Source organism: Salmo trutta, chromosome 5 (assembly GCF_901001165.1).
Source record: "Salmo trutta chromosome 5, fSalTru1.1, whole genome shotgun sequence".
Lineage (NCBI taxonomy): Eukaryota > Metazoa > Chordata > Actinopteri > Salmoniformes > Salmonidae > Salmo > Salmo trutta.
The window spans coordinates 53,760,547-53,779,815 of NC_042961.1; the positions used below are offsets into that span (position 1 = coordinate 53,760,547).

Below are 19,269 nucleotides of genomic sequence, written 5' to 3' on the forward strand. Positions count from 1 at the left end.
GTTCTCTCTGCTTCCGCATGGCAAGCGATACCAGTGCATAAAGTCTGACACCAACAGGCTCTTGAACAGCTTCTATCCCCAAGCCATAAAACTGTTAAATAGCTAACTAAATAGCTAACAGAATTTCTACACAGACTATCTGACTTGACCCTTGTATTTGATTCTTATTTTTGCACTGTTTCTATGCACACTCAGAGGGCCCTAAAAACTCACACACACTGACACTCCAACACACACAAACACTCACTTCATAATTTGCTCTCACACACATAATATGCACATACATTTATACTGACTCTACACACATGCACACCAACTCACATACAATCATCAAATAGGCTGATGCTACTCTGTTTATCATATATCCTGATGCCTAGTTACCTTACCCCTATACATATCTATCGATCCAGTAATTCATTGTAAAAATGGTACTGGAACTAACTGACCCTTCATATAGTATTTTTACTCTTATTTCTTATTTTTATTTATTGTGTGTTTTTGTTCTAACTTAGGATATTTTTAGTATTACATTACTGCATTGTTGGGTTTAGAGCTTGCAAGAAAGACATTTCAACTTGAAACTTCATTGGCAATAATTTGTCATTTCTGTATTAAAACAGTACTCTCTCTGTCCCTGTAGTAAATGTAGCGTTGAAAGGAGTGGCCAACCAGTCTTCACTGCATGGGGATGGCCAGGCTCACAATGCCATTGATGGGAACAGAGAATCAAACTATTACAAAAGATCCTGCACCCACACTGAATGGGAGACCAACCCCTGGTGGAGAGTGGACCTGCTGGATGTGTACAGAGTGACAGCTGTTAACATCACCAACAGAGGAGACTGCTGTCCTGAGAGACTTGATGGTGCTGAGATCCGCATCGGTAACTCACTGGAGAACAACGGCACCAACAACCCCAGGTGATACATAGACATTTGTAAATTTTTATGTCCTGTCTTGAAGGTGTTTGGATACATTGGTCTTCATCCATATTTCTGTTGCTATTCTGTGGCTACATATTTAACAAACTGGTGGTATTGTGCACAGTGATGTATATTCTAGAGCGTCCTCATTCTCTCTTAGTCTCTCTCTCTCTCTCTCTCTCTCTCTCTCTCTCTCTCTCTCTCTCTCTCTCTCTCTCTCTCTCTCTCTCTCTCTCAATTCAATTCAATTCGCTTTATTGGCATGACGTAACAATGTACATATTGCCAAAGCTTACTTTGGATATTTACAATATAAAAAATAAATAAAAATGAGAATCAAAAATTGTCAACGGGACAACAGTAACAACAATAACCAACGGTCAATATAACCATACATTCAACAATAACAATAATCATACAGTTGAGGACATGTGCAGGTTTATTGGTCTGTCAGACACTGTCCCTCAACTTATGGCAGGCAGCAATGTAGTGCGCTGCCAACCCACAGCTCTCTGCGTCCTCCCCCAACAGGATGGGTAGCCTATCCTCATCAGAGAGGTCTTTAAAACCTTGAATAAGGATTTCAAATTTGGGGAAATGACACTCTCTAATTGTTTTATATTTTTGACATTTTGTCAGGAAATGCAGCTCCGTCTCAGGTTCTGCTGTTGTGCAGTGGTTGCACAGCCTTTCTTCTACAGGGAGCCAGGTTTTCCTGTGTCTACCCTTCTCAATGGCAAGGCTGTGCTCACTGAGCCTGTACTTTGTCAAGGTTTTTCTAAGGTTTTGATCAGTAACCATGGTCAAATATTTAGCCATAGTGTACTGTCGATTTAGGGCCAGATAGCACTGCATTTTGCTTTGTGTTTGTGCTTGTGTTTCCCAATAAGCAATGTAGTTTTGTTTTGACTGTGTTGTAATTTGGTTTATTCTGATTGATTGGATGTTCTGGTCCTGAGGCTTCAGTGTGTTAGTAGAACAGGTTTGTGAACTCAGCCCCAGGACCAGCTGGATGAGGGGACTCTTTTCTTTGCTCAGCTCTTGGCATTGCAGGGCTTGGTAATGATATGAGAGGGGGTCACTGTATTTTAGATGTTTCCAAAACTTAATTGCTCTTTTTTGAGTTTTTATTATTAGTGGATATTGGCCTAATTCTGCCCTGTATGCATTGTTTGTAGTTTTCCTCTGGACACGTAGGAGAATCTTACAGAACTCTGCATGTAGGGTTTCAATGGGGTGTTTGTCCCATTTGATGAAATCTTGTTTTGCAAGTGGACCCCACACCTCGCTGCCATAAAGTGCAATTGGTTCAATGACATATTCAATTAGTTTTAGCCAAATTTTAATAGGTATTTCAATTTGAATTTGCTTTTTAATGGCGTAGAATGCCCTGCGTGCTTTCTCTCTCAGTTCATTCACTGCCTCATTAAGGTGTCCAGTTGAGCTTATTTTTAAACCTAAGTAATTGTAGTGTGTACAGTACTCTATATATTTTGTACCAATTGAGAACTTTGGTCTAATTCCCTGAGATCTGGATCTTCTCTGGAAAATCATTATTTTAGTCTTTTTGGGGTTTACTGCCAGGGCCCAGGTCTGGCAGTACTGCTCTAGCAGGTCCAGGCTCTGCTGTAGGCCAGGTGCTGTGGGTGACAGCAGGCATAGGTCATCTGCGAAGAGTAGGCATTTAACTTCTGAATTGTGGAGACTAACACCAGGGGCTGAGGATTTTTCTAGAATAGTGGCCAATTCGTTAATGTAAATATTGAAGAGTGCAGGGCTCAGATTGCAACCCTGACGAAGGCCCCGCCCCTGGTTAAAGAATTCTGTCCTTTTCTTACCAATTTTAATGCTGCACGTATTGCCAGTATACATTGATTTAATTATGTCATATGTTTTACCCCCTACACCACTTTCAATAACTTTGTAGAACAGTCCTGTATGCCAAATAGAATCAAATGCTTTTTGGAAGTCGATAAAGCAAGTGTATATTTTGGTATTATTTTGGTGGACATGTTTATCTATCAGGGTGTGTAAGGTGTAAATATGATCAGTTGTGCGATGTTTTGGTATAAATCCAATTTGGCTTTTACTCAAGACATTGTGCTTATTAAGGAAGTTTAGAACTCTTACATTGATGATACTACAGAAAACCTTCCCCAGGTTACTGTTCACACAAATGCCTCTGTAATTGTTAGGGTCAAATTTGTCTCCATTCTTAAAGATTGGGGTTATGAGTCCTTGATTCCAGATGTCAGGGAAATAACCTACACTCAGGATCAAATTAAACAATTTTAATATAGCCAATTGAAATTTTGCACTAGTGAGTTTGAGCATTTCATTTAGGATGCCATCAGGTCCGCAGGCTTTTTTAAATTTGAGAGCCTGAAGTTTCTTATAGAGCTCCTGGTCAGTAATTGGGGAGTCCAATGGGTTTTGATTGTCCTTTATAGCTTTTTCTAATCCATTCAACTTCTCATGGATTTGGCGTTGTTCTGCGTTTGTGTCAATTTGAACGGTGTTGTAGAGTGTTTTGAAATGGGTTGTCCATATGTCACCATTTTGTATTGCTAATTCCTCTTGTTTAGATTTTTTTAGTTTTTTCCAATTTTGCCAAAAGTTGTTTGTGTTTATGGACTCCTCAATTAGTGTCAGCTGCTTGCTGTTGTACTGTGCTTTTTTGGTTCTGAGTGTACGTTTATAGAGTTTTAAAGTCTCACAGTAATGAAGGCGTAATTCACCATTATTTGGGTCTCTGTGCTTTTGGTTGGATAGTGTTCTAAGTTTTTTCCTTATAATTTTACAATCTGCATCAAACCAGTTGTCATCTGTGATTTTTTTAGTTTTGTTTTTTATCAATTTCAATTGTGCTTCTTTTGCCGTTTGCCTGAATATATAGTTGATGTTTCGTACTGCTAGATTGATGCCTTCTTTACTGTGAGTGAATGTGGTATCCAGAAAGTTATCTAAGAGTGTTTGGATATTTTGGTTCCAGGTTGCTTTCTGGTATTCTTCTGTGCTGTTTTGGGCCCATCTGTATGAATTTCTGATGTTGTACAGCTTACTGGGCTGTGAATGTGTGGTTGTTTCCAGGTCTGTTCTTTTGAGGAACAACGTAATTTGGCTGTGATCAGACAGAGGTGTTAGTGGCTTGACAGTGAATGAGCTGAGAGAGAAAGGGTCCATGTCTGTGATCATATAGTCTACTGTACTGTGGCCAAGAGGTGAGCAGTAGGTGAATCTCCCCAAAGAGTCCCCCCGTAACCTACCATTGACAAAGTACAGACCCAGGCTTCTACAGAGCTGCAAAAGATCCCTTCCGTTTTTGTTGACGGTGCTGTCACTGTTGTTTCTATGGGGGAGATTAAGATAGTTAGAAACAGTATGGCCTGTAATAAAGCTGTCCCCTCGTGTGCTCGTTAGATCAGGTAGTGTTCCTGTGCGCGCATTTGTGTCCCCACAGATGAGCACATTTCCCTGGGCCTGGAAATGGCACGTCTCTTCCTCGAGGGTGGGGAAGATCTCCTCTGAGTAATATGGGGATTCTGAGGGGGGATATATATTGCGCAAAGGAACACATCTTTTCCTGTCAGTACAAGTTCTTTTTTTAGTTTTAACCAAATGTGGTATTTGCCAATTTTGAGGGGATCAATTAGATTTTGTAGTTCGGATTTGTACCAAATGATCAATCCTCCAGAGTCTCTGCCTCTATTGACAGAGCTGTGTTTCTGTGATGGCACAATGACCTCTCTGTAGCCTGTGGGACAGTGAGTGACAACGTCAGCCTTACACCATGTCTCCTGCAGAATGATGACGTCAACATCTTTCAGATTTTTGTTGAACTCCAGTGCTAAACTCTTCAGACCAAAGGTTGATGAGTTTAGACCCTGAATGTTCCACATGCTAACTGATAGTGATTTCATGTTGCAAAAAGAAAGAGTAGCAGTCAGAAATACAGTAACGATTAACTAATAAGTTGTTAAGAGCGAGATAAACAGGATATCAGCTAACATTTATTCTGTTATTCTGTTAAATATTCCTATTCATTGAACAAGTAAATTCTAGTACAATAGGTGTGTGTGTGTGTGTGTGTGTGTGTGGTGTGTGTGTGTATGCGTCCGTGTGTGTTTAGTGCAGTTTAGTGCAGATGTATTGGAGGAGCTGTTTAATCTCACTTAATCCTACAGGGTTCTCCTGTCCTCTGACGACCTCCGCGTAGCTGCGCTGGTCCTGCTGTTGGGCCCTGTGAGGTGGAGGGGGGCCAGGTCTGGGCTGTGGGACTTCCTCTCTGGTCTGGTAGGGGTGGTGGTCTGGTGCGGGATAATAGGCTGGGCCCGGTCTGGTCTGGCTAAGCCGATGGAAGTGGTGATGCTCTGGGGGTGGGTGGGGCCTGTGGGGTGCACTGGGTCTGGTGTGGCGTTGAAGGGGCCTGGGGCTCCTTGGTGGTGCAGTGGTCTGGTAGGGGTCTCTGGGTGCTCCTCTGTCCAGTACAGCATGGGGTGTTTGTCTACCAAGTGCTACGTCCTTTAGGGACTTGGCAAACATCCCTACTGTCTGCTTCCTCAGGTGGGAGTGGTCGTGTAGATGCTCTGGGGTGATTGTTGGGTGGTGAGCAATGTGTATGTTCGGGAGTAGGCCACACCCTCTGGTGATGTCAGCGTTGGCTTTCTGGATGGTACGGGGATGAAAGTCTTTGCGGGGCAGCAGAGTGGAGATGGTGATGTGGGAGTTGGAGAACCACTCAGAGGCCCTCTCTGCTACTCTGTTGACCAGGCTGCCTACTCTCTCCTGCTCCTCTCGCAGGTTGTTGGTGCCGGTGTGAATAATAATGTGGCCTGGTGTGCCAAAGTCAGGCTGGGACAGGATGTGGAGTGCATCTTGTGTTTTTGGGCACCATATTTTGCGCACCTTGTGTTGGGGGAAGAGTTTATCTTCTTGAATGAATTTCCCATTTGAGTCAATGAGGATGGCCACCTCAGTGGGTTTTACCAGATTGGTGCGTTTTCGGTCTGGGGCTGGAGTAGACAGGGCCTGTGTACATGGAGGGGTGTGTGGGGGTGTGTCAGGGGGGGCCAGAGAGCTTCTCTCTGTAGTAGTTGTCTCTATGTGGGCCTCTTTGTTGACTGGGGGTGTGGGTAAAGTGTTGTCGGTATGGGGGGGGATTGTGGGTAAAGGTGGGTCAGTGGGGTTGTTAGGGGTGGTGAGGGGCTGCAGCTTCTCTCTGGGAGTCTCTACAGTCTGTTCTCTCTGCTGTAGCACCCTCTTGATGACAGACAACTCCTTTGCCATCTCCTCCTTTACCTGCACTAGCTCTCTCCTCATGGTGGCCTTTACCTCCTCAAGCGCTGTGGTAAGGCTCTCTCTCAGCTCCTGGACAGAGTTCTTCAGCTGGGTCCTGCACTGGTTGATCTGGTCCTGTAGAAGCTCTGTGTCTGGGCTGGGGGTGGTGTAGCTGGGGGGCTGCTCCTTCAGCTCAGTAACCCATACCTCTAACAGAGCCAGCCTGTCTCTCAACAGGCTGATGGTAGTGTGGTCTTGGCTCTGGTGGTTGTAGGCAGGCAGGGGGGAGGATAGTCCTGCTGTTGGGGTGCCTGAGGTGAGGGGAGAGGTCGGGGTGCTGTCCTTGTCTTTTTTACTTTCTGCTATCTTCATTAGGGTGGGGAAGTCCTGCACAACAGAGCTGAGTGCAGCCTCACTGCCCTGGACCATGATAGTGCCGTTCTGATACATGTTTACCGTCAGAAACCTGTTTTCCTGGTCCTTATCGCTGTCCTCAAAAATGTGGATTTGTCTTCCCTTGCAGATGCCTTTCTTCGTGGTGTAGCTGAAATGGCTAGTTACAGCTGTATGCCAGGCAGTAGTGTGGTCTGTGTAAAATAGCAGGTTTGTAACAGTCCCGTTTTGTGAGCAGTCGGCAAACAAAGTTTCTGGGTTCTCCCTCAGAATTCGGTGTTTAAAGTTGATTCTTCCCTTCTCTGATTTTATTTCTGCTGGGTATTCAAAAAACAACGGAGAAAGTCTCTCAGTCTCTGCCGTTACTATCGATGCTAGCGCTGCCTCAGTGGCCATGTTGCTATGGTTACCACCAGTAAACGGTTAGAGCTAGACGGTGAGCTAGCTGACAGATTTGAATTTGGCTAGCTACCACGATGAAGATTGGTCTTTTTACTCACTCTCTGTCAATCTTTTCCTCCTGTTTTGATCTTCAGTTGTACAATTAGATTACCTATACATTTTTTGCTAATTTAGTCGTGTCAATCTCGCTCTTAACAACCAAAAAGTTATAACAAGTCAGGAGCTGTTCTTCTGCATGACTTCTCAATGACTTCTCCTCTCTGACTTCTCTCTCTCTCTCTCTCTCTCTCTCTCTCTCTCTCTCTCTCTCTCTCTCTCTCTCTCTCTCTCCTTCAGATGTGTTGTCATCTCCAACATCCCAGCAGGAGAGACCAACACCTTCCAGTGTAATGAGATGGAGGGTCGCTACGTTGTTGTGTTGATCCCTGGACAGAACAAGATTCTCACTCTGTGTGAGTTGGAAGTATATGGGACTCCTGCAGGTAATCATCTATAACTGTCTTCACTGTTCAATTTTATCATCAAGGAAGTTTTACATTACTTTTATTGTACACCTGAAGTAACATCCCATCACAGAAGCGTAGGAGAATCAAAGCTGACATTGTAAATCTTTAACGAAAGTCTGATATCAACAGGATCCTCATCAACTTCTATCCCCAAGCCATAAGACTGTTAAATAGCTAACAGAATGGCTACACAGACTATCTGAGTTGACCCTTGTATTTGATTCCTATTTTTGCACTGTTTCTATGCACACTCACAGGGCCCTAAAAACTCACTCACACAAACACTCACTTCATAATTTGCTCTCACACACATAATTTGCACATACATTTAGACTGACTCTACACGCACGCACGCACGCACACCAACATACAATCATTATATATGCTGCTGCTAGGCATATATCCTGATGCCTAGTCACCTTACCACTATACATATCTCCCTCTATCACCCCAGTATCCCTGCACATTGTAAATATGTTACTGGAACTGACTGATCATTTATATAGTATGATTCATTACTTTCTCCTGTTCCTCTAATTTCTTATTTTTTATTTCTTGTGTGTTTTTGTTCTAACTTATGATATTTTTGGTATTACATTACTGCATTGTTGGGTTCAGAGCTTGCAAGAAAGACATTTCAACTTGAAACTTAATTGGCAATAATTTGTCATTTCTGTATTAAAACAGTACTCTCTGTTTTAATACAGGAGAATCAAAGCTGACATTGTAAATCTTTGACAAAAGTCCAACATATATTTTTTCAGGGGGAGGGAGATTTGGTAGGTGTATTAATCAAATAAATATACAAAGTAAATATTATTGTATGTAGGTTTGAGAATTTTAAGTTGAAATGTGAAATTAATGTCCACAAATAATAACTGAACTCTTGGACTTCTGTTTCAGACTCAACCACCACCACCACCACAAATTCTACCACTACTTCAACACCCACTACTCCATCACCCTCTACTCTAACCTTAATATCCAATACCCTTCTTCCCTCCACTTCCACTCCACCTCCTCCTTCCACCAGTGTCACCTTCTTGAGGAGGAAGGTGATGGTGGTGAGGGAGAAGCTGTGCTGGTCCGATGCTCTGTTCTACTGCAGAGACCACTACTGGGACCTGGTCAGTGTTCGCAACGAGACAGAGCAGAGGGAGCTGGAGAAACTGGTGAAGGACAGTAACCTCATCACCCCCCTAACCTCCCATCTGTGGCTGAGCCTGTCCAGGTACACTACCTGATGGTTTTAAAAACATGGATTTTTCTAGCAAACGTCCATTGTCCTGTACCAACATTTGCTGAAAATCTTTTCATCTTCACTTTGCTCCACTGTTCATGCATCTTGGTTTTAAAGTGAGGCAACTTTTCAGCAGTTTTTTCTCTCCCTGCAGGTACATCCTGGGAGATACGTGGTACTGGATGACCGGAGACCCTATGAACTACACCCACTGGGTGAACGGTGTCCCCCCTAGGAAGGACTTTTCCAACCCCTGTGGAGCGATGACCAACGGGGCCAACGGAGGGAACTTCCTCTGGGTGGAGCGGCTCTGTGATGACCATTACAACTTCCTCTGCTACTCAGGTACCTGCTTTTCTCATTATACAGCGCATTCGGAAAGTATTCAGACCCCTTCACTTTTTCGACATTTTGTTACGTTACAGCCTTATTCAAAAGGGTTTCCTCAATCTACTCACAATAAATGATAAAGCGAAAAAAACAGAAATACCTCATTTACATAAGTATTCAGACCCTTTGCTATGAGACTAGAAATTTAGCTCAGGTGCATCCGGTTTCCATTGATCATCCTTGAAATGTTTCTACAACTTGATTGGAGTCCACCTGTAGTAAATTCAATTTACTGGACATGATTTGGAAAGGCACACACCTGTCTATATAAGGTCCCACAGAGCAAAAACCAAGCCATGAGGTTGAAGGAATTGTCTGTAGAGCTCCGAGACAGGATGTTTTTGAGGCACAGATTTGGGGAAGGATGCCAAAAAATGTCTGCGGCATTGAAGGTCCCCAAGAATACAGTGGCCTCCATCATTCTTAAATGGAAGAAGCTTGGAACCACCAAGACTCTTCCTACAGCTGGCCAAACTGAGCAATCGGGGGAGAAGGGCCTTGGTCAGGGAGGTGACCACGAACCCGATGGTCACTCTGACAGAGCTCCAGAGTTCCTCTGTGGAGAAGGGAAAACCTTCCAGAAGGACAACCATCTTTGCAGCACTCCACCAATCTTGCCTTAATTGTAGAGTGGTCAGACGGAAGCCACTTCTCAGACCAAGAAAAACAAGATTCTCTGGTCTGATGAAACCAAGATTGAACTATTTGGCCTGATAGCCTTGTGTCACGCTCATTACCTGGTCAATACCATCCCTACGGTGAAGCATGGTGGTGGCAACATCATGCTGTGAGGATGTTTTTCAGCGGTAGGGACTGGGAGACTAATCAGAAAAGTACAGAGAGATCTTTGATGATAACCTGCTCCAGAACACTCAGGACCTCAGGCTGAGGCGAAGGTTCACCTTCCAACAGGACAATGACACTAAGCACACAGCCAAGACAACGTAGGAGTGGCTTGGCCCACAAGCCTCACAAGACTCGTCTGAAGGTCCCCCAGTATCAGTTGAAGAAATGTATGGAAGTATATATGGAAACTGTTTAGTGCCAAAAATAAAGGGTAAAAGAATAACAAATGTTTCCTGATCTTTCTTACATCTCTCATATATAGGACAGTGTCACACCCTGACCATAGAGAGCCCTCAGGGTTCTCTATGGTGTTTTAGGTCAGGGCGTGACTAGGGGTGTTCTAGTCTTTCATTTCTATGTTGGTGTGAGTATGGTTCCCAATTGGAGGCAGCTGCTGATGGTCGTTGCCTCTAATTGGGGATCATACTTAGTGCGGTCCTTTTCCCACCTGCGTTGTGGGACATTGTTTCGTTGAGTGCTTATGTGCGTTACGTACTGCATGTTTGTTCATTTATTTGTTGTTTGAAGTTTCACCTTAATAAATATGTGGAACTCTACGCACGCTGCGCCTTGGTCCGCTCATTTCTACAACTAACGTGATAGACAGACACTTCAGAACAAACTTCCATTTGATTTTTTTTACGTGGGGCTATCTGTTTGTACATGTAGTGAATCTGTTATTCAATGCATTTGTATGGGCTAATACAACTTTTCATCAAATATTTTTTTATACTGCAAGGGGTCTTCAAATTCAAAATCAAATAGAAAAATGATCCTCGTTATGGCCTTCCTAAAAATCCCCCCCCCCCCCCCCGGTGCTTAGGCAGGGTTTACACTCTTATTGGTTAGAGACCATGTTGACCCTCTCTTGTCTCTCTGTCCTCAGGTCCTGAAGCAGGAGTCAACAGAGTGTATTTCTACAGCAGCAGACGGCCATAGTGAGGCGCTGTGGTGCTCCAGAGGCTGACATCCAATCCCCTTTATATTTTCTTGTTGTAAAATTAATATATAGATTCAGCTTTAAAGATACTTAGAGGTTGTCTGACCAGGTAACTTTTACTGAAAGTAGCTATTGTAGCTGGTAGGAGAGAGTATTTGATGACTCTTAGCAACGTGGCCATACAGGATTGGGATTTTACCATTCACTGATTCTGTTGGAGGCTCTAGAACTTTCTAGTAGTATTTTCTTGTTGTAAAATTACCACATTTAGTTTAACATTTATTAACATTGTGTGTGATTTAATAATAACGTTATAGATTAGGAGAGTATTGTTTCTTTATACAATCATGATGCTGTCAAAGTGTGTTTTTAAAGTCGATTGAATGCCCCGCACGTCACTCGTGACGTCATTTTGAATATTGAATAGCTCCATGTGTGTTTATGCTAGAGACTTACCCGCAGATCAATCCCCTCTTTAACGCCGACATAAAGCATGCGCCTATTCCATAACATGGGGCCTTTGAAGGCAGTGTTTTTCTACACAAGAGAGGATTCGGACAAGAAAGTCAGCACAAAATTGTATTTAAAACCCAAACAGTTTGAGCTAGCAACTCATACGACTGCATCATCGAAAGAGGAGACTCTCACGACATCCACAGTTTTTACGGCAGGCGTCGCAAACTTTCTGACGCCCACGTAGTAATTTTGAAGATGTCTTCACACAACAATGTTTTAGCCACAAACGAATAAGTCATCAACATCGACAGGTAAGACTTATTTAGCACTCACTTGTCACAAGGTTTAAAAGAAAATATTGAAAGGCCTTTCTAGTGGTTTGTTACTGTGGAAGAATTTCCACTTTCTGTTTTTCATTTTACTATATTGTGTGCTATTTAATAATAATTATATTTGTTGTTATAGATTATGTTTAATGTAAAATATATAAACTTTTTTTCATCCATTTGATCTTGTTTTCTCAATCTGTATTAGTCTCATATTCACATACTTACGTAACACTTTTGATGTTAATTTTTGAAATTTGAAATTCAATGATGATAGTAAATGATGTTGATGTTGTTCTTTCTACCACCAGTAGAGGTGACGTTGAGCAGGTATGTAATGCAGAGTTTGATTATGTTTAATTGTTTAATTGACTATTGTTTTAGTGTTGTATTGATTATTTATGTATCAATCATGGAAAACTCGGGGCTCCCGAGTGGCAAGGCACTGCATCTCAGTGCTAGACGTGTAACTACAGACCCTAGTTCGATTCCAGGCTGTATCACAACCAGCCGTGATAGTGAGTCCCATAGGGTGGCACACAATTGGCCCAGCGTCGTCCGGGTTAGGGTTTGGCCGTTGTAGGCTGTCATTGTAAATAAGAATTTGTTCTTAACTGACTTGCCTAGTTAAATAAAGGTAAAATAAATACATATTATAACTGTTTCTGTATGACTGTTCAATATTTTCAATTAAAACACATGGGGTATTTATTAAGTTTAAAATGACTTTATTATGTTGGTTAGCAGACATGTATAGACTAAGTTTATATTGTATAAGAGAGAATACAGGAGACGGCACACGTCAAACGTGTGATTTATGATCCTGTTTTTATGGTCCGGTGTGTATGCCCATATATGGACATCCTGCTGAACATCCTGTCAGGAAGTTCTCACGCTTTAAAGTGAGTGTTTATTTAACCAGATAGTGCATCTGTTCCTTTGAAGCTGTCATGATGATTGATGTGTAGGGACCTCGTTGAACTGTGGGATGTGTTTGAACATTTCAAAGAGTATGCCCCCCCTGTTGTAGTGACCTTAGGGCTGTTGTCTATGAAACAGGAATGCCCGGGGTTATTGGGGGAAGACTCATTATAAATAAGAGCTGAACACTAAAGCAACCTAGATAAATCACTAAAGAAATTAAACATGGATTTTGTGATCAGTGACAAATGTGATGACTGTAACAACTGAAGCAGGACCTCGGTTAAATCATAGAGAAAGGGAAGTGTATAAAGCATCAATATGCGATGCGCCAAAAAAGCGGTTTCTAAATATGTAAAGAACCCAAATACCGCCCGCAACTGCGCTGAAAGATCAAGTGTTGATGTCTAATGGACAGCTATGGGGTTATCTGTTTGATTACCCGGTCTGTAGAGTGAAACTCTATACCATAGCAGAAGGAGAAGAATATACAGACCAGACTTTAGGAGTGGACTACAGGCTTGAAGACTGGCAGGTGTTTCGCAAGGTGGTGTGTCCCGAACTGAGTTATCACAAAGGGTTATAGCTTGTTCACAGGCTATGAGACCCGTTGGGAAGGTGCCCCTGACTCCTCAGGAAGAATATTTCATAGGGTGAAAATACAAAGAAAGAATGGACTTCCATGTGGGTGCGTGGAGTTCTATATCAGCAACGAGAAGATCCGCAACGAAAACAACAGTGATGGTGTCCTGACTGGGGATTTTAGGTTGCGTATGCTTATTCCTTTCAAAAGTTGGGATATAATGGAATTGAAAATGTTAGTTAGTGGATGCTCTTTTTGTACAGAGCCAACAATGGCAGAGTATTGTTCAACTAAGGAAGTGTATGATATATACGAATCCTAAGGATTATGATTCAAAAGAAACCCAAGAAGGTTAATCCTCAGAAGGGTCAGCCCCTGAAGAAAACTAATTACGCTGCTGCTACGTTAACCTTTTATGGATAGGGGGCAGTATTTTCACGGCCGGATAAAAAACGTACCCGATTTAATCTGTTTATTACTCCTGCCCAGAAACTAGAATATGCATATAATTGTTTGATTTGGATAGAAAACACCCTAAAGTTTCTAAAACTGTTTGAATGGTGTCTGTGTATAACAGAACTCATATGGCAGGCCAAAACCTGAGAAGATTCCAAACAGGAAGTGCCCTGTCTGACAATTTGTTGTCCTTCTGTTGCATCTCTATCGAAAATACAGCATCTGTGATGTAACGTGACACTTTCTAAGGCTCCCATTGGCTCTCTAAAGCCGCCAGAAAGTGTAATGGGGTGTCTGCTGTCTCTGGGCGAAGAACAGCAGGAGAATTTGTGAGTGGTCAGCCTGGGGACAGTGACACTGGAGATGCGCGTTCATGAGAATTCTCCATTTTTTTCTTTCAGCCTTTGAATGAATACAACGTTGCCCGGTTGGAATATTATCACTATTTTACGAGAAAAATCGCATAAAAATGTATTTTAAACAGCGTTTGACATGCTTCTAAGTACGGTAATGGAATATTTGACATTTTTTGTCATGAAATGCGCTTGCGCGTCACCCTTCGGATAGTGACCTGAACGCACGAACAAAACGGAGCAATTTGAATATAACTATGGATTATTATATTATTTTATCCAAGATGGCGTAGCAGTTCAGACGTCCATTACCCTCCTCTTGTCGTGTCCCGTGTATATATATATTTACATATTTTTTCTTCACTTATCTTTTTACATTTTTTTTATTCTAAAAAACTCAACCTCAAAGCACTCTCCTGCAACCCGCCTCACCAAGTTAAAAAAGAAATAATTATTTACCTCATCTGAATTCCACAACAGAAGCTAGCCAGAGGTTAGCCATTCTCACTGGCTAACATTGAAGTTCAGCTAGCCACGGTTAGCTGTCCTCAGCTATCCATTAGCTCGAAAAGCTTTCGCCAGTTTTTGTACAGCGCGACTCAGACCAGAGCATACCGGACCTATTCTCTCTCCTTTCCCCGATTTCTACCGCAGGCTCTGGACATTTACACCTGGATCTTGCAGCTAGCTAGCTGCTATCTGAGTGACTATTGGCAACGTCGGTCACGGAATTAACACACATTATTACGGAGCTAGCCAGCTAGCCAGCTGAAGAGTTCCGTCAGCCACTCCTGGGCTATTCCTGAGCTAGCCAGCTGAAGTGTCTCCTGGGCTACAACTCACCTATCCTGACCCGTTTTACTGCCGATGCGGAGCCCCATCGGGTCTTCACGACTGGACCACCGACGTTATCTGCCTGAGGGAGTTATCCAACTGGCCCCTCCGTCGCGACGTAACCTGATCGCCCATCTGCGGCCAGCTAATCGTTAGCTGTCTTTTCGGCTGCGATCTGAATAGGTCTATCGGACACCTTTCTTGGGCCACTATAACTAACTATTTTGCCAACTTGGACAGGTCCCCCCTTCCACACGGAACCCCACTAACCCACAGACGGAAACGCACGAGGTGGCTAAAAACAGACCTCCCTCCCATCTTCCACCAGCTTGCTACCTATCGCCCGGCTAGCTGTCTGAATCTCACTGGACCCTTTGATCACTCGGCTAAGCATGCCTCTCCTTAATGTCAATATGCATTGTCCATTGCTGTTCTGGTTAGTGTTTATTGGCTTATTTCACTGTAGAGCCCCTAGCCCTGCTCATTATACCTTATCCAACCTCTCAGTTCCTCCACCCACACATGCTATGACATCTTCTGGTTTCAATGATGTTTCTAGAGACAATATCTCTCTCATAATCACTAAATGCCTAGGTTTACCTCCTCTGTACTCACATCCCACCATACCTTTGTCTGTACATTATACCTTGAAGCTATTATATCGCCCCCAGAAACCTGCTCCCTTTTCTCTCTATTCTGGACGTCACAGACGACCAATTCTTATAGCTTTTAGCCGTACCCTCATACTTATTCTTCTCTGCTCCTCTGGGGATGTAGAGGTGAATCCAGGCCCTGCAGTGCCTGGCTCCACTCGTACTCCCCAGGCGCTCTCTTTTGATGACTTCTGTAACCGTAATAACCTTGGTTTCATGCATGTTAACATTAGAAGCCTCCTCCCTAAGTTTGTTTTATTCACTGCTTTAGCACACTCTGCCAACCCGGATGTCCTAGCTGTGTCTGAATCTTGGCTTAGGAAGTCCACCAAAAACTCTGAAATCTTCATCCCTAACTACAACGTTTTCAGACAAGATAGAACGACCAAAGGGGGCGGTGTTGCAATCTACTGCAGAGATAGCCTGCAGAGTTCTGTCCTGCTATCCAGGTCTGTACCCAAACAATTTGAACTTCTACTTTTAAAAATCCACCTCTCCAAAAACAAGTCTCTCACCGTTGCCGCCTGCTATAGACCCCCCTCGGCCCCTAGCTGTGCTCTGGACACCATATGTGAACTGATTGCCCCCATCTATCTTCAGAGCTCGTGCTACTAGTGTCACGTCCTGGCCAGTATAAGGGTTAATTAGTATTGTAGTTTGGTCAGGACGTGACAGAGGGTATTTGTTTTATGTGGTTCAGGGTGGTGTGTTTGTTTAAAGGTGTTTGATGTAGTATTTCCGGGGTTGTGGTTTATAGTCTATGTTTATGTATTTCTATGTGTAGTCTGGTGAGAGTGTTTCTATGTTGTGTTGATTGGGGTTGGGACTCTCAGTTGAAGGCAGGTGTTGTCTATCTGCCTTTGATTGAGAGTCCCATATATTGGGGTGTGTTTGTATTTGTGATTCGTGGGTGATTGTTCTGTGTGTAAGCCTTATGCTTTGCCAGACTGTTTTGTCGATCATTATTTCTGTTTTGTTATTTTTGTACGTTCATTTTGTAGCTAATAAAAGTCGAAATGAGCATACACATACCTGCTGCGTTTTGGTCCTCCTTCACCGACGACAAACGTGACAGAATCACCCACCACTCAAGGACCAAGCAGCAGAGGAAGGAGCAGACGGCGTTCAAGTTGGACTGGCGGGAGAAGTGGACTTGGGAGGAAGTTCTGGACGTGGCCGGACCTTGGCACCAGGCTGGGGAGTATCGCCGCCCGCAGTGGGAAATTGAGGCAGCCAAGGCAGAGAGGCGGTGGTACGAGGCCAGAGACGCGCTGAGGGAGAAGCACGAGAGGCACCCCCAAGAAATTGTTTTGGGGGGGCACACGGGTAGTTTGGCTAGGCGAAGGAAGAGCCGGAAGCCAGCTACCCGTGGTTATATGGAGGAGCGTATGTCCGGTGCGAGTTATTCCAGCCCCTCGCAGGTGCCGTGCTAGAGCGGGCATCCAGCCTGGTAGGAGGATGCCTGCGCAGCGCATCTGGTCGCCGGTACGCCTCCGAGGACCAGGCTACCCAACTCCCGCTCTACGCACGGCTACCATCAGGCCCCTGCACAGCCCAGTCTGCCCTGTACGAGCACTCCGCTCGTACAGGGCTACTCGTTCCATCCAGCCAAGGCGGGTTGTGCAGGAGGTAAGATCTAGACCGGCTGTGCGCCTCCATAGCCCTGGGTTTCCAGCTCCTGTCTCTCGTGCGGACCCGGAAGTGCGTCAACCCAGTCCGACTCGTCCTGTTCCCGCTCCCCGCACTAGCCTGCAAGTGCGTAAACCCAGCCTCGCCAGTCAACAGTCGTCAGAGCTTCCCGCCAGTCAACAGTCGTCGGAGCTTCCCGCCAGTCAACAGTCGTCGGAGCTGCCCGCCAGTCAACAGTCGGAGCTGCCCGCCAGTCAACAGTCGTCGGAGCTGCCCGCCAGTCAACAGTCGTCAGAGCTGCCCGCCAGTCAACAGTCGTCGGAGCTGCCCGCCAGTCAACAGTCGTCGGAGCTGCCCGCCAGTCAACAGTCGCCGGAGTGGTCAGACTGCGCTGAACTGCCGGAGTGGTCAGACTGCGCTGAACTGCCGGAGTGGCCAGACTGCGCTGAACTGCCGGAGTGGCCAGACTGCGCTGAACTGCCGGAGTGGCCAGACTGCGCTGAACTGCCGGAGTGGCCAGACTGCCCTGAACTGCCGGAGTGGCCAGACTGCCCTGAACTGCCGGAGTGGCCAGACTGCCCTGAACTGCCGGAGTGGCCAGACTGCCCAGACTGTCCCGAGTTGCCAGACTGCCCAGACTGTCCCGAGTTGCCAGACTGCCCAGACTGTCCCGAGTTGCCAGACTGCCCAGACTGTCCCGAGTTGCCAGACTGCCCAGACTGTCCCGAGTTGCCAGACTGCCCCGACTTGCCAGACTGGCCAGACTGCCCCGAACTGCCAGAGTGGCCCGACTGCCGGGAAAGGCCTGAACCGGAGCCACCTCCTGATATAGGTGGGTTGGGGAGGGGGGGGGTGTAGCACAGTGCCGTCATTGACGGCAGCCACCCTCCCTTCCCTCCCTTTAGTAGAAGGGAATTTTTGTTTTGTTGTTTGGGGTTGTTGTTTTTGTTTTGTTTTTTGTTTTAAAGGTGCTTCCGGGGTTAGCACCTTTAAGGGGGGGGGGGGGGGGTACTGTCACGTCCTGGCCAGTATAAGGGTTAATTAGTATTGTAGTTTGGTCAGGACGTGACAGAGGGTATTTGTTTTATGTGGTTCAGGGTGGTGTGTTTGTTTAAAGGGTGTTTGATGTAGTATTTCCGGGGTTGTGGTTTATAGTCTATGTTTATGTATTTCTATGTGTAGTCTGGTGAGAGTGTTTCTATGTTGTGTTGATTGGGGTTGGGACTCTCAGTTGAAGGCAGGTGTTGTCTATCTGCCTTTGATTGAGAGTCCCATATATTGGGGTGTGTTTGTGTTTGTGATTCGTGGGTGATTGTTCTGTGTGTAAGCCTTATGCTTTGCCAGACTGTTTTGTCGATCGTTATTTCTGTTTTGTTATTTTTGTACGTTCATTTTGTAGCTAATAAAAGTCGAAATGAGCATACACATACCTGCTGCGTTTTGGTCCTCCTTCACCGACGACAACCGTGACAACTAGGTGACCTAAACTGGGACATGCTTAACACCCCAGACATCCTACAATCCAAGCTTGATGCCCTCAATCTCACACAAATTATTAATGAACCCACCAGGTACAACCCCAAAGCCGCAAACACTGGCACCCTCATAGATATCATCCTAACCAACGTGCCTTCTAAATACACCTCTGCTGTTTTCAACCAAGATCTCAGCGATCACTGCCTCATTGCCTGCACCCGTAATGGGTCAGCTGTCAAACGACCTCCACTCATCACTGTCAAACGCTCCCTGAAACATTTCAACGAGCAAGCCTTTCTAATCGACCTGGCCCTGGTATCCTGGAAGGATATTGACCTCATCCCGTCAGTAGAGGATGCCTGGTTATTTTTTTAAAATGCCTTCCTCTCCATCTTAAATAAGCATGCCCCTTTCAAGAAATTTAGAACCAGGAACAGATATAGCCCTTGGTTCTCCCCAGACCTGACTGCCCTTAACCAACACAAAAATATCCTGTGGCGTTCTGCATTAGCATCGAACTGTCCCCGCGATATGCAACTTTTTAGGGAAGTTAGAAACCAATACACACAGGCAGTTAGAAACGCCAAGGCTAGCTTTTTCAAACAGAAATTTGCTTCGTGCAACTCCAACTCTAAAAAGTTCTGGGACATTGTAAAGTCCATGGA

The 19,269-nt window shown here is 44.6% G+C and overlaps 2 protein-coding genes across 3 annotated transcripts in view; both read left to right on the top strand.

Annotated features, from left to right (window-relative positions):
- The window catches only part of LOC115194974 (uncharacterized), a 389,153-nt gene that overhangs the window by 53,188 nt on the left and 316,696 nt on the right, over window positions 1–19,269 (top strand). Inside the window, exons 15-16 of the mRNA XM_029754876.1 lie at window positions 641–920; window positions 7,332–7,477. Coding sequence (XP_029610736.1) covers window positions 641–920; window positions 7,332–7,477 — 426 coding nt within the window. The remainder of the gene's footprint in view (window positions 1–640; window positions 921–7,331; window positions 7,478–19,269) is intronic.
- On the top strand, window positions 8,427–11,883 carry LOC115194521 (C-type mannose receptor 2). 2 transcript variants are annotated; one of them, XM_029754271.1, is made up of 3 exons: window positions 8,427–8,732; window positions 8,878–9,086; window positions 10,864–11,883. In XM_029754271.1, the coding sequence occupies exons 1-3, from the start codon at window positions 8,560–8,562 to the stop codon at window positions 10,914–10,916; spliced, it is 435 nt and encodes a 144-aa protein (XP_029610131.1). In that variant the 5' UTR covers window positions 8,427–8,559; the 3' UTR covers window positions 10,917–11,883. The 2 variants fall into 2 exon arrangements, with proteins under 2 accessions (XP_029610131.1, XP_029610133.1); XM_029754273.1 differs by having other exon boundaries at window positions 8,896–9,086.

Coding starts and splice junctions, on each gene's coding strand:
- LOC115194521 (XM_029754271.1), top strand. CDS start 8,560: ATGGTGGTGAGGGAGAAGCTGTGCTGGTCCGATGCTCTGTTCTACTGC. Junction 8,733..8,877: donor CTGTGGCTGAGCCTGTCCAG/GTACACTACCTG, acceptor ACTTTTCAGCAG/TTTTTTCTCTCCCTGCAGGT. Junction 9,087..10,863: donor CAACTTCCTCTGCTACTCAG/GTACCTGCTTTT, acceptor CTCTGTCCTCAG/GTCCTGAAGCAGGAGTCAAC.